The sequence below is a fragment of the Tachysurus fulvidraco genome, chromosome 10, assembly GCF_022655615.1.
Source record: "Tachysurus fulvidraco isolate hzauxx_2018 chromosome 10, HZAU_PFXX_2.0, whole genome shotgun sequence".
NCBI lineage: Eukaryota > Metazoa > Chordata > Actinopteri > Siluriformes > Bagridae > Tachysurus > Tachysurus fulvidraco.
In genome coordinates, this window is record NC_062527.1 from 1,159,482 (window position 1) to 1,172,500 (window position 13,019).

A 13,019-nucleotide genomic window follows, 5' to 3' on the forward strand; every position below is an offset into this window, starting at 1 on the left:
TATATATAGTGAAGTGACATATGGCTAAGTACGTTGACCCATACTTAGAATTCGTTCTCTGCATTTAACCCATCCAAAGTGCACACACACAGCAATGAACACACACCTGGAGCAGTGGGCAGCCATTTATGCTGCGGCGCCCGGTGAGCAGTTGGGGCGGATTTGGTGCCTTGCTCAAGGGCACCTCAGTCGTGGCAGGCCCGAGACTCGAACCCACAACCTTCGGGTTACAAGTCAGACTCTCTAACTATTAGGCCACGAATGCCCCTATATGAATGTAAACAACTCGTTTAGTTATTAAGATTTATTTGTTTCTGGCAAAGAAATACAAAAATGCCCATATTACTGTATGAAAAATGAAAACACAAGAAACCGTAAAAAAAAATATTAATGCAGTAACAAACAGAACTTTTAACAGTTAGTAGTATAACAATCTAAACCATATATACTGCAATTATTAAATTAAATTATTTTATGTAGAAAATGCAATATTTTAAAGTGAATCTTATATTAGAACTCTTAAAACACGATGTAAAATGTATTAAACAGTAAACCTCACACCCAAATGAGCGACATGTTTAACGCGCTGAGGTAAACAGAAAGGACGCCTGATAAACTTGTCTGTCTGTCGCAGGCGGTTGTGCGACATGTTTACTATAAAATTTATTATATTTCTTTACATTTACGTAATTTCATATATAAGTGTATTTTTCTTATAAGTTCAAGCAATAGTTAATTGACAGTATTCAACCACCACGGGCATCGGAAGTAAATAAAAAGTGGGCGTGTCCTGTCCCACACACACATATAATGGTTTCGACGCCCATGGATTTCAGGAAGCAGCATGGAGTTGGAATGGAGGAATGGAGTTGAATTTATTAGGGCATTCCTCAAGCGGAATGGATTCGCTCTGAAAAGTGCGATACCCATGACAACGGGTATCGGATTTAGATCGGTCACGCACCACCGATACCCGATCCACTCAGAATGCTTGGATCGGCACCGATATCCCTACATCCCTAGTTCAAACATAGAAACCAAAAAAGATGCTCGATGTTTTAAGATACTTAACGTTAGGGCTGCAGCATATGAATATTTAAAGATGTGTACATGTGTTCAATTACATGGAATTTTAGTACATTTATGGAAGTTATGTTCTGCAAAAAAAAGAAAAATTAACTACAGTACATTTGAGGTTGTGGGTGTTGTGTACAGTAGACAGATCCAAGGAAAGTGCTTTAAAAGCCCCGAGTGCTGTCCTGGTTGAGGTTGGGGGCTGCGGAAAGAAGGTCCTAGAAGGAATATAAATATTAACACTGTGGTATTTTGTGATGTATTGAGCTCTGCGTGGTACAAGCCTGCCTTTTGTCATTGTGTTTAATCAAGCTTGGCACTCAGAGAGCCTGTCATAAATAAGCCTTGACCTAATGCTTTCGTCGGAAGCGGCTCACAGGATCGAAACCCGGTTGTGGAACGTTTATTAGATCTTGCTCTCTGTCGCTAGCTTTGCAAACACAATGGTGTAGGTTTGTTTACCTTTACATTTATTTACTGGATTCACATCACCGATTATCCTGAGCAGTTACTGGTCTTCCCGGCATTTCCTGCTGTCATCTGAGGCTTGTCAGTAACCGAATGGATGGATGAAGGCTCTACTGTGCTCATATTCACACAGGCTCCTTATTTGTCTGTTGTTTATTAGAGAACTGAGCTACGTAGTGAATTATCTTATGTAACAAAGACTGTTCATATGCAGACCCATGTGCTGCAATCAGTGTGAGTTACAGTATAATAAGTGCTAATAATAATGTTAACCCTATCGATAACTATAAAGCATGCACTGAATTTTAGAGCCAAGTTTTAGTCTTGTTTGCATATCATATGTTGTGATTCCTAAATTAGCACAAGTTTCTACAAATAATGGCATTATGTAGCACCTAATGTAATTCACCATTGGTACATGTTTACTAGTTAAAAGCATTTCAATTCATTCATTCATTCATTCATCTTCTACCGCTTATCCGAACTTCTCGGGTCACGGGGAGCCTATGCCTCTATCTCAGGCGTCATCGGGCATCGAGGCAGGATACACCTTGGATGGAGTGCCAACCCATCACAGGGCACACACACACTCTCATTCACTCACACACTCACACTCACACACTACAGACAATTTTCCAGAGATGCCAATCAACCTACCATGCATGTCTTTGGACCAGGGAGGAAACCGGAGTACCCGGAGGAAACCCCCGAGGCACGGGGAGAACATGCAACATGCCACTGTGCCCCCCCATTTCAATTCAGTTAAATTCAGTTCAGTTTTATTTCTTTAGGACTTTCGGGGGCTGTACGGGTTACTGCACCAGCATTATGTCATTGTGTCTGTCTGTCTGTCTGTCTGTCTGTCTGTCTGTTTATCTATCTATCTATCTATCTATCTATCTATCTATCTATCTATCTATCTATCTATCTATCTATCTATCTATCTATCTATCTATCTATCTATCTGTCTGTCTGTCTGTCTGTCTATTAAGCGAGAGTAGTTGAACTTGAATTGAATATAATCTCATTAAATTAAAATCACATAATAGTGCTTGTGTTGTGCATTTTGTGTTGTTTTTCTGCTGAGTTGTTAAGTGGCTGTACCTCGAGTCAGAAAAACAGACGACACGCTTTTTTGAAGATGTCGTTGTGCGGCTTTTCTCGTGGCTCCCTGCCGAAATCACTTTGTGTACCGGTGCAGCCGTGATGGGCAGAAATGAGTTTTAATGCTTACTGAAATTGATCCGTTTCTTTCTCGACCTCTTGGTTTTTCTAACAGTTTAAACCCCAGCTAAAAATATTATATATATATCCTACAAATATCAGAGAAGGAGATAGTAGGAGGGCAGAAGTTCCTACTATAGACACTCTCTGCTGTCTGTTACCCGTCACACACAATCCCTCGTTTTTTTCCTCTTCTCAAATCATTATTATTTCTCTCTATGAAACAAGATCTCTTCATTACACTTCATTTCAGTTCTTCTGCCTCCTCAACTGTGTTGTTTCACCACTGAACCACCGTTTAGACGATTTTTTGCTAGTTTATAAACCTGCAAAGATTGAGAGATTGTTAGTGACAGATGAAGCACACAGTCTGGATGTAAGGATTCGCAGGAGCTCCGTTTGGCTCATTAGTTATTCATCTTCATGTCTGACTGGTGTTTGATGTTTGCCTTGCTAATGACTGGCTGAGGCTAATTAGTCTGAGATGTTGCTAGTACAGTCAGCAGGTTGATTGAAGGCAGTTTTTCTAGACGGTATTTTATTTAGGCGACGCTATCTGTCTCGATTGCTAACGGAGCTTGTAGTGTTTTAGTGAACTCAGGGCTCTCAAGTTTTGAAGACAGGCAAGAATGACATCTCCAACCCCCCAGTTTGTTGCCTTTTTGGACCCCTTTATCATGTGTAATGTTGCTCCCATATAAAACAGTTCAGCACAAGCCCAGATTTTAGACATTGTTTTCCAGTTTTTCCCCTAAAATTGATCATTTTATGATGTCATGTGTATGTTTGTGTCTCAGACGAATCCTCAGGCCATGGACCCGTGTTCGAGGAGCAGCCGGTTGACACCATCTACCCCGAGGAGTCTCTAGAAGACAAGATAATCATGAGTTGCCGAGCACGAGCCATGCCACCTGCTACATACAAGTAACATATGCTTCGAACTGGTCATGCTGGGTTTCGCTTTTATTTCTGCATCTCTTATTGTTCATTTTAAGGATTTTAACAGTACTACTGCTGCTATATGGCAGGTCATTACGTAGGTGTGAGATGGTTAATCGTGTTTATGTGACACTCGTCATCTGTTTCACTCGGCTGCTCTCGTGGAAGCCCCAGCCCTTGACCTGCCAGTGTAGACGATCTTCTTATCCACTTCATTTCCATCAGGGGTTTGACCCCTTTTACACCTCAGATTAATCCACTGCTGTAACCCCGTCGTCACCCATCCCTTCCCCCGATTCAATTTTCCCCTCCGTCTCCTTCGGGTTACGTTCGTCCCATCCTGACTTGCCCTAAAAGTCAGAGGCCATTTGCAGAAGGAGATTTAGCATCTCTCAGCTCATTTCCTGTTGCGCTGGCATCGCTTCAAGAGCACCCACAGGGTTGGCAGTCATAACAGATGGAGAGCTGAAAAATATTTGTACCGAAAGCCTCGGCACAACATAAACGCATACTGTAGATAGATTCCTAACAAATTCAGATCGGATCACTTTAGCGATGATGTAAAAATGACCGGAAGTGAAATAAAGTACTGTGTAGTATAAAGTATGTATGAGGAATGTCTTAAGGGTGTGTTGGTGAAGAAAGCTAAATTATCGTTCAGCTCCATACGGAATGACACGTCCTGCATGTCCTTTATTTAGGGGGCAGTCATGGCCTAATGGTTTGAGAGTCTGATTCGTAACCCTAAGGTTGTGGGTTCGAGTCTCGGGCCAGCAATACCACGACTGAGGTGCCCTTGAGCAAGGCACCAAACCCCCCCACTGCTCCCTGGGCGCCGCAGCATAAATGCTCCGGGTGTGTGTTCACGATGTGTGTGTGTGTGTGTGTGTTCACTGCTGTTTGTGTGTGTGCACTTTGGATGGGTTAAATGCAGAGAACAAATTCTGAGTACGGGTCACCGTACTTGGCCGTATGTCAAGTCACGTCACATTTCCATCTTCTTCTCCTTGTCTGCAGCTGGAGGCTGAACAACTTGGACATTGACTTCTCGAGCGAGTCAAACCTCCACTACGTCCTGATGGGGGGAAATCTGATCATCAGCAGACCTGATAAGAGCTCTCATGTTGGCAACTACACCTGCCTGGCAACGAACAAGTTCGGCACCGTCGTCAGCCGAGAAGCTTCTGTCCAGTTTGGATGTGAGTGATGGTGACGGCGCCAAGACGTGCCGTTACGTAACGCCGCTTTTGTTCACCTTGGATTTTTTTTCTCCTTTATTTAGCTTTACATAAACTCTCAGCGTTTTCTAAGAAATACAAAAAAAACCCAAAAACGTTATGCTTTTTATCCCTAGACAACCTGGGAATTAATTTCCGGTGTCAACGTTTTTAATTGCTCGTGTTGGTTGTGCTGAATCATGGCTTCCATTGATGAAGGCAAAGTGAAATGATGATGATGATGATGCATATTATGTGAAATTGCTTTTTCAGTCCTATTGTTTGCAAAAAGTGAGATTCTTTTTCCGAAGGTCATCTCGCTAGAGGTTTTTTTTTGTCGAGAGGTTTAAATGAATTGAATTCTGTTTACTCCTAGATTTGGACATGTTTTCCACGGAAGAAAGAGAAGCCGTGCGTGTGAAGGAAGGTCAGGGGGTGGTGCTCTTATGTGCTCCTCCTCCACATTTCCCAGGTTAATCTTCATAATAATCTACTCTCGGATAGAAGTGATCCGTAATCTTAACGATTCCTGATATTTAAACGGTCTTTTCTTTTTTTTTTTTGGTTCAGACGATCTTACCTTCCGCTGGATGCTGAACGAATTTCCCGTCTTCATCCCGCTGGATAAGAGACGCTTCGTCTCGCAGACCACAGGGAATCTGTATATCGCTAAAGTGGAGGCTTCTGACAGCGGGAACTACTCCTGCTTCGTCTCCAGCTTATCCATCACCAAGAGTGTCTTCAGCAAGTTTATCCCTTTAGTCCCACAGTCTGAGAGTATGCACTTACTTCCTTTTTTTTTAATTAGAATTTCAGATTTTCCTCCATGAACTTTCAGATGTTATAAGCAGTGTTTAGTTCAGGAACTAATTAGGGATTACGCAGTGTGTCCTTCAGCTGCTCTGTTTATCGCATGAATCTGTCAATCCCCTTAACTGGTTTCAGAAGTCACATCCCAGGAAACGGACTCGTGTCCTACGATCTTGTCACGAAGGCACCTGTTCCTTGAAGGTCCTAAAGTTTGTTAGAGAACATGCCTACACATACAGTACAGCATCATAAACCCCAAGCAGCTATAAAAGCTCCTGAAAACATAAAACCAAAGAGGAAAACAACCCTCTTGTGTGCAGTGGGTACATCATCGACAATCTCCCTTCAGTCGGTGTTTAATTCGAGATTAGAGGGCAAAAGTATCAGGAAAGCTGATGGAGATCCATTAGCTGATGGATTCAATGCTTATTTCTCCATTTTTTTATTTATTTCATTAACCTTTGTGTCAGAATAAAAAAAAATCGCACCTTCAGATGTTATGACATATTGTCTAATTTGCACCATAAAGATGTTAAAGGAAAAAGAAAGTGAGTGAATGAGAGTGTGTGTGTGCCCTGTGATGGGTTGGCACTCCGTCCAGGGTGTATCCTGCCTCGATGCCCGATGACGCCTGAGATAGGCACAGGCTCCCCGTGACCCGAGAAGTTCGGATAAGCGGTAGGAAATGAGTGAATGAAAAAGAAATTCAAGGGTGAAAGTTCAGGGGTGTGATTACTTATGCAAGGCAGTGATATTGTCAGTGATTCCAGAGAATGTGTATCACTGTATGCGAAGACTTACACAGATGGCAATCAAACGCTTTGAGATAAATATCAGATTTAAATCCGTCATCACTACGACCAGGTCTGTCTTCCCAAAACTTTCGATTAAGGACAAATAAAAGTTCCACACAATCGTTAAAAACGCTTCCGTCGCGTTATTTAGAAGAGTGTAACCTCGCGGTGGCGGCGGCCGATTTAAATCGCAGAGCCGTCGATACAGCGCTTCATTGTCAGAGCGACGCAGCCTGGATGGAAATGGTGATTAATTATACTTTTGCCAGTGAGGCAGAAACAACAGCTGAAGCAGTCAAGAGTCTTTTGTGTGTCTGTTTGTATAAAGCTGGAAGGAGAAGAATCGAGGCGAGACATTCAGAGGCAGTCGTTTCTCTTCCCCGGAGGTCTTTTTTGTGGGGTCATTAATTATTCTCTATTTGTGTTCTGACACTTGGGCTTGCATGAGCAGCACAAACATTTAGCCTAAGAACAGCTTTCACTTTTCGGAACTGGATTTCATTTCACATTAGTTTCAGTTCAGTTCTTTATATTCCTTCTGGTTTGATTATATTTCATCATTCCTGTGCTTGTGAGCATTTTTTTATCTAAACACTGGAAATAAACTTATTATAATAGCAGAGTTGTTAAGTATTTAGTTTATCTGCGACAGGTTCCGACATCCGGACTACCTCCTGACATCTCCTACGACTTAGGTTCATCCTGCCCCACCTTTACAGCCTTTCCAGGAACATCTGGAAAGGTGGAGGTCTGCTCTGGAAAGAAGAGGAATGTTTGTGATACAGTAGTAAGACAGAATAGGTATTTGAACGAGAGGGAGGGAAGTAGAGCAGTGAGGTTACAGGGGTTCTGAGGTCAAGATGGTGCAGGAGTTTAAGTATTTGGGGGCAATCGTCCAGTGTGATGGGGAGTGTGGAAAAGAGGTGAAGAAGCGAGTGCAGGCGTGTTGGAGCGGGTGGAGAAAAGTGTCAGTAGTGTCGTGTGTGAGACAGAAGAGCGCCAGCAAGAATGAAAGGTAAGGCGTAGAAGACGGTAGTGAGAGCAGCTCTGCTGTATGGGATAGAGACCGTAGCAGTGAGGAAAAGACACAAGGTAGAGGATGAGAGATGAGGATGTTGAGGTTCTCTTTAGGAGTGACGAGGATGGACAGGATTAGGAAGGAGCACATCAGAGGGACGGCTCAGGTCGGCTGTTTTGGGGACGAGCACAGAGAGACTAGATTGATATGGTTTGGACATGTACAGAGGAGGGAGATGGTTATATTGGTAGAAGGATGTTGGAGATGGAGCTGTAGGTCAGAGGTCAAGAGGAAGGACAAAGAGGAGATACAGTACATGGATGTGTTAAATGAGGACATGAAGGTAATTGGTGCGAGAGTCGAGGATGATGAAGATAGAGTTAGGTGGGAACTGATGATTCGCCGTGGTGACCCCCTAAAGGGAAAAGACGGCTGGCTATTTAGACTGATACAACACAACAGAGTGTGTCGTGCATTTTAATACAACAAGAGCAACGTGCATTCGGAGCCAGAGGCTGATGCAGGTAATGGCCTCTAAAACCAGATGATTCAGCACACTGATTGTGTTTACTGTCTCCAGGAGGATCTCTTCGGAAGTACACAGCCGATATAAAAGTGAAGTTTCCGGACACATACGCTCTCGTCGGCCAGAACATCACCCTGGAGTGTTTCGCATTAGGAAAGTAAGTGCATTTACGTTACGATGATACCATAGCATGACATTTAGTCAAGTCTTGTTTTCTTTGTGTATTTACGTACTGTATCTTATCGAATGCAACGTGTGGCCCAGTCCCATTCCCCAGATCAGATGGAGGAAGGTGGACGGAGTGCTGCCAGTCCATCATGAGAACAGCATTACAGGTGGACATTTGCACCTCTTTAACGTGCAGTACGAGGATGAGGGAGTATACGAGTGTGAGGCGGTCAACTCTAAAGGCAAAGACTGGCACAAAGCCAACCTCTATGTGGAAGGTAGGATGACCGAAGGGAAAAGCTCTCTGGACTCGCAGTAAAGATTGCAAGTAGAGGGCTTCTCTGGTCTAAAGAAATCTACCCGACCCAAAAAAAAAGACCCGACCCGAGACAAACCCGGAAAAATTAGACCCGAGTCCAACCCGACCAGTTGGAAATTTTTTTTAACCTGACTGGACCCGAATGTTGCACACACCGATGCAGCCCTGGACACACCGGTCAGACAAAAAAAACTCTGCAACCAATTTGTCCAGCTCGGGTCCATTCGGTAAAAACACATTCATTTTAAATTACCTGAGACCCGATGTTGCTATTATTATACCCGACCCGTGTCCGAGGCACACGTGAAACTTTTAGACCCGAACCCGCTCGGGTCTCGGGTCGGACCTCGGGTTTTCGGATCTAAGTGGACCCGTGAAGACCTCTAGTTGCAAGAACAAGTTGTAGAGATGACTTTATTGTAATTGTATACATGTTAAAAAAAGAATAATGATTATGTTTGATGAGTTTGCATGTTCTCCCCTTGCTTTAGGGGTTTCCTTCAGATACTCCAGATTCCTCTCATCAGTCCACGGGTTGTTCTCTAATTGGTGTTTCTAAATATTCCATAGTGTGTGAATGGGTGAGTGAGTGTGTGGGAACTTGTGCCTCAAGATGAATTGGTACCCCGTCTAGGGTGTCCCGTGCCCTGTCCCCCCCGAGTCCCCAGGTTCCATGTGACCCTGTGTAGGATAAACAGTACAGAAATTGGATGAATGAATGAAGAATAGGATATTTTCCCCACAGAACAGGGTGATATTTGGCGATACGTTTTACTTTATGACAGATTAAAGACTTTTCACAAACACATCAACATACGGGTGTTTAATCCGGTCACGTACGATGGATTGAAATGTTTTCAGAGAATTTGTAATTTATATAAATCTGTGAACCTCTCAGTACTACTACAGTAATACTACAGTATGTATAGCTTTTCTCTTGGCTTTTTCTCCTTCAGCTGCTCCGGAATGGGTGAAGCACATCAGCAGCAGTGAGAGGGACATCGGCAGTGACTACACCATGTCCTGCGCAGCCAGCGGGAAACCCAAGCCTCACGTATACTTCATGAAAAATGGCCAAAAGGTATGGCATTAAACCCTCGTTCCATTCTGAAGTTATTACTTTAAAGGCTTTTGATTGGCTTTCCGTCGGCCATTCATTCGAGTCTATGCGATAGCTGATGCGCTCCGACTTTAAACGATATCCCTCTGTTGATTAGCATCTTGCCAGGGAAATGTTTTCTAAGTGCAGTTCAGGCTTTAATCATACTCTGCTCTCTACATTAGTGCAGAGTATCAACGAGGCAAAGTCTAGGCTCTGTCTCCATTCTGAACGGGTGCCGACACTATTGCACAGACACCCATGGCAACAGTGGGTTCTGCTCTAGAAGCCTGAGAGTGTATGCAGGGGGCATAACACAGCAGGAGCTACCCGCTGAACGCACTGTGCATGCAAATCAGCTTCATTATCAGTAAAACTTTCAGCGAAGACTAACAAATAATGGCGTCTTTCTACGAGGGTTCACTGAGTTCGCTGATCAGACCGGTCATGAAGTGATTCTGCGTTTGCTTCAACAGTACGGCAAGCACGGGTTGCACTTCACACACCTGACTTCTGATGACTCAGGGATGTACCAGTGCATCGCCGAGAACCGGCACGGTGTGATCCAGGCCAACGCCGAACTGCGAGTCTTTGGTAAGCTCCGGCACGACAGGTGCTGCTCAGATACACCACGTTGCCTTACATAAGTATCACACTCCATGAAACGGCACATAATATCCCATAAATGTAAAGTCGTCATTGCGTAAATATTCATCCCTGGTGATGTGAAACCTCTAAATGAATTAACCGGTAGAGAAATCGAATGGAGTCCAGCTGTGTGTTACGGTATCTCATTATAAACGCTGTCTCGCCAGGAAGCACCCAGAGTTTGTTAGCGAGCGTATGTTTTGTATGCGAACAGCATCACGAAGACCAGGAAAAAAAACTCCAGGGGAAAAGTTCCAGAATACAGAATCTCAGTTCAGGGTTTGAATCTCCTATACAACTACTACCAACGAAAATCCGTGCCTGGATAAAGAGGGATTTAATCAGAGAAGCGACCAAGCATCAGATTCTAACACTTAAGTAATATGGAAAAAAATCAAGGGGGGTGAATACTTATGCAAGTCATCGTACGACGTGCTTTATCAAAGTGATGCAAGTTGTTTGGTCGTCGCTGATAACTCAAACTCTGTTCGAGAAAAGATTAAGATTAGAATCCAGGATATAGAATAAGTTTGGCCTTGAAGGTTTTGGAGGAGACTCGAGCTTTGTGACACGTTGATGCTTTCTGCCCCCAGTGGGCGCTCCTTCATTCCAGTTCAACCCGGTTAAGCAGAGGCTGCTGGGGGCAAAAAACGGTCGTGTGGTGATCGAGTGCAAACCCAAAGCGGCACCCAGACCGACGTTTTCCTGGAGCAAAGGCACAGAAATGCTTTCCAATTCCAGCAGGTAGGAGATAAGCTTCACTGTAACCAAGACTTCATTTATCTACAAGATTTCATCTGTCACTTGTGGAGGCTGCAGAAAAGTTCAGTTGAACATCACAGAGTGAAAAGACCTTTTATTAATTATTATTAAAAAAAAATTAAACCGTGGTATATATTTCAAACAATAAATGAACTAAAAATAAAATAAAATAAATAAATAAATAAAAATATGGGTTGGGTTGGCACTCCGTCCAGGGTGTATCCTGCCTCGATGCCCGATGACGCCTGAGATAGTCACAGGCTCCCCGTGACCCGAGAAGTTCGGATAAGCGGTAGGGAATGAATGAATGAATGAATGAATAAAAATAAAATAAACAAACAAATAAATTAATTAATTAATAAAATAAAAATAAGTAAACAATATAAATATAAATAAAAAAATATAAATAAAATAATAAAATGAATAAATAAATAAATTCATGAATTAATTAAAAAAAAAATTAATTAAAAAACACAACCTCTTGTAAATATGCTGGAAAGAATAAAGTGCACATCATCCAGGACACTGGACCCTTAAAATGTCCTGAGAGATCAATAAACTGTTGTTATTGTTGCCTTGTTCAAGTGTATTATATAAAATCTTTCTTATAAAGCTAATAATAAACATTTTTTAATTAAGATTTATTCTGTGATTGTGTAACCATGTGTTTTATAACACGTGATTTGTTGTGATCCAGAGCTATTGGTCACTTTGTGAAATTGCTATTGTCTAATTGTGAAAGCTCCTTAAAATATAATGTCTTTGATGCGCAGATTGAGCCCTCTGGTGTTCAAACAGTGCAATTACACCCGATAATAATGAACAGTATGCTGAGTTCCAAAACGTAAATTGGACATTTATGAAAGAGATCTTGTTTTATCTATCTATCTATCTCTCTATCTATCTATCTATCTATCTATCTATCTATCTATCTATCTATCTATCTATCTATCTATCTATTTATTTATTTATTTATTTACTGTATTTAAATTGATATATAATTTATGAATGTATTTGTACATTATATACATTTATTTTATTAATGTAATTTATAATGAAATATAAAATATATATATATGATGAGGTAGAGAACAAATCGACAGATTTGAGTTTTCCTGATGCTGCTTCCTTCCATGACCATAAACAAAAAGGCAAACCTTAGACCTGGAAATTAAACTCATACTCTGTGCAGTGATCAATCCCAGACAGGGGCAGATTTCTGAATTAAACTATTAGACCACATGCACACCAGGGTACACAAACTCAAAGCACTGCATCGTTCTGTCTTAAAAGACATCTTTAAGGTATTCTCTCTATAAAAAAATAAATAAATAAAAATGATCTGTATCTTTAAATAACGTTGCACACAATTTGGCATCTTGAAAAAGATTACGATTTGATATTTGGTATAGTTTGGTAACCGATTGTGTAGAATTGAATCTATTATATTTTAAATCCATTTAATTTAATATAGAATTGTGTATTTAACAAACTGAAAACCCAATGTAACGCTGTCAGGATTTTCATTTGGGAGGACGGGAGTCTGGAGATCCACAATGTTACCAAGTCAGATGAAGGGAGGTACACATGCTTTGCTGAGAACGACAGAGGCAAAGCCAACAGCACCGGATCTCTCTCGGTCACAGGTAAGAAGCTCAAATTCGAAGGCATATCAATTATAGAAATGTGCATTGTTTATTCGAACCGGAGATTTTTTTATTTCCAGTCGTTTATCCAGTGATGAACACGGTTAGACTGTTTGAGATGATGTGTAGAGATTCGAGCCGCTTGGTCGACACCCAAGATGCTGATTGAGCTGTAACTCTGCTCTGCCCCCTGCTGGTCGCAGCTGTCGACTGGCCTTGTTGCTTCTTTGCTTATATTTTGAAATTTTAGAACAAAATGACAGAATTAGTTTAAGGCTTTAATTCTTTGTTTTCCATCGTTCTATGA

The 13,019-nt window shown here is 41.9% G+C and overlaps 1 protein-coding gene across 2 annotated transcripts in view; it reads left to right on the forward strand.

Moving 5' to 3' along the window:
- cntn1a (contactin 1a) overlaps window positions 1–13,019 on the forward strand; it is a 70,758-nt gene that overhangs the window by 41,623 nt on the left and 16,116 nt on the right. For both annotated transcript variants that reach the window (XM_027140941.2, XM_027140942.2), the window contains exons 4-13: window positions 3,564–3,690; window positions 4,723–4,904; window positions 5,299–5,394; window positions 5,493–5,699; window positions 8,125–8,227; window positions 8,335–8,516; window positions 9,514–9,638; window positions 10,133–10,250; window positions 10,898–11,048; window positions 12,585–12,712. In XM_027140941.2, coding sequence (XP_026996742.1) covers window positions 3,564–3,690; window positions 4,723–4,904; window positions 5,299–5,394; window positions 5,493–5,699; window positions 8,125–8,227; window positions 8,335–8,516; window positions 9,514–9,638; window positions 10,133–10,250; window positions 10,898–11,048; window positions 12,585–12,712 — 1,419 coding nt within the window. The remainder of the gene's footprint in view (window positions 1–3,563; window positions 3,691–4,722; window positions 4,905–5,298; window positions 5,395–5,492; window positions 5,700–8,124; window positions 8,228–8,334; window positions 8,517–9,513; window positions 9,639–10,132; window positions 10,251–10,897; window positions 11,049–12,584; window positions 12,713–13,019) is intronic.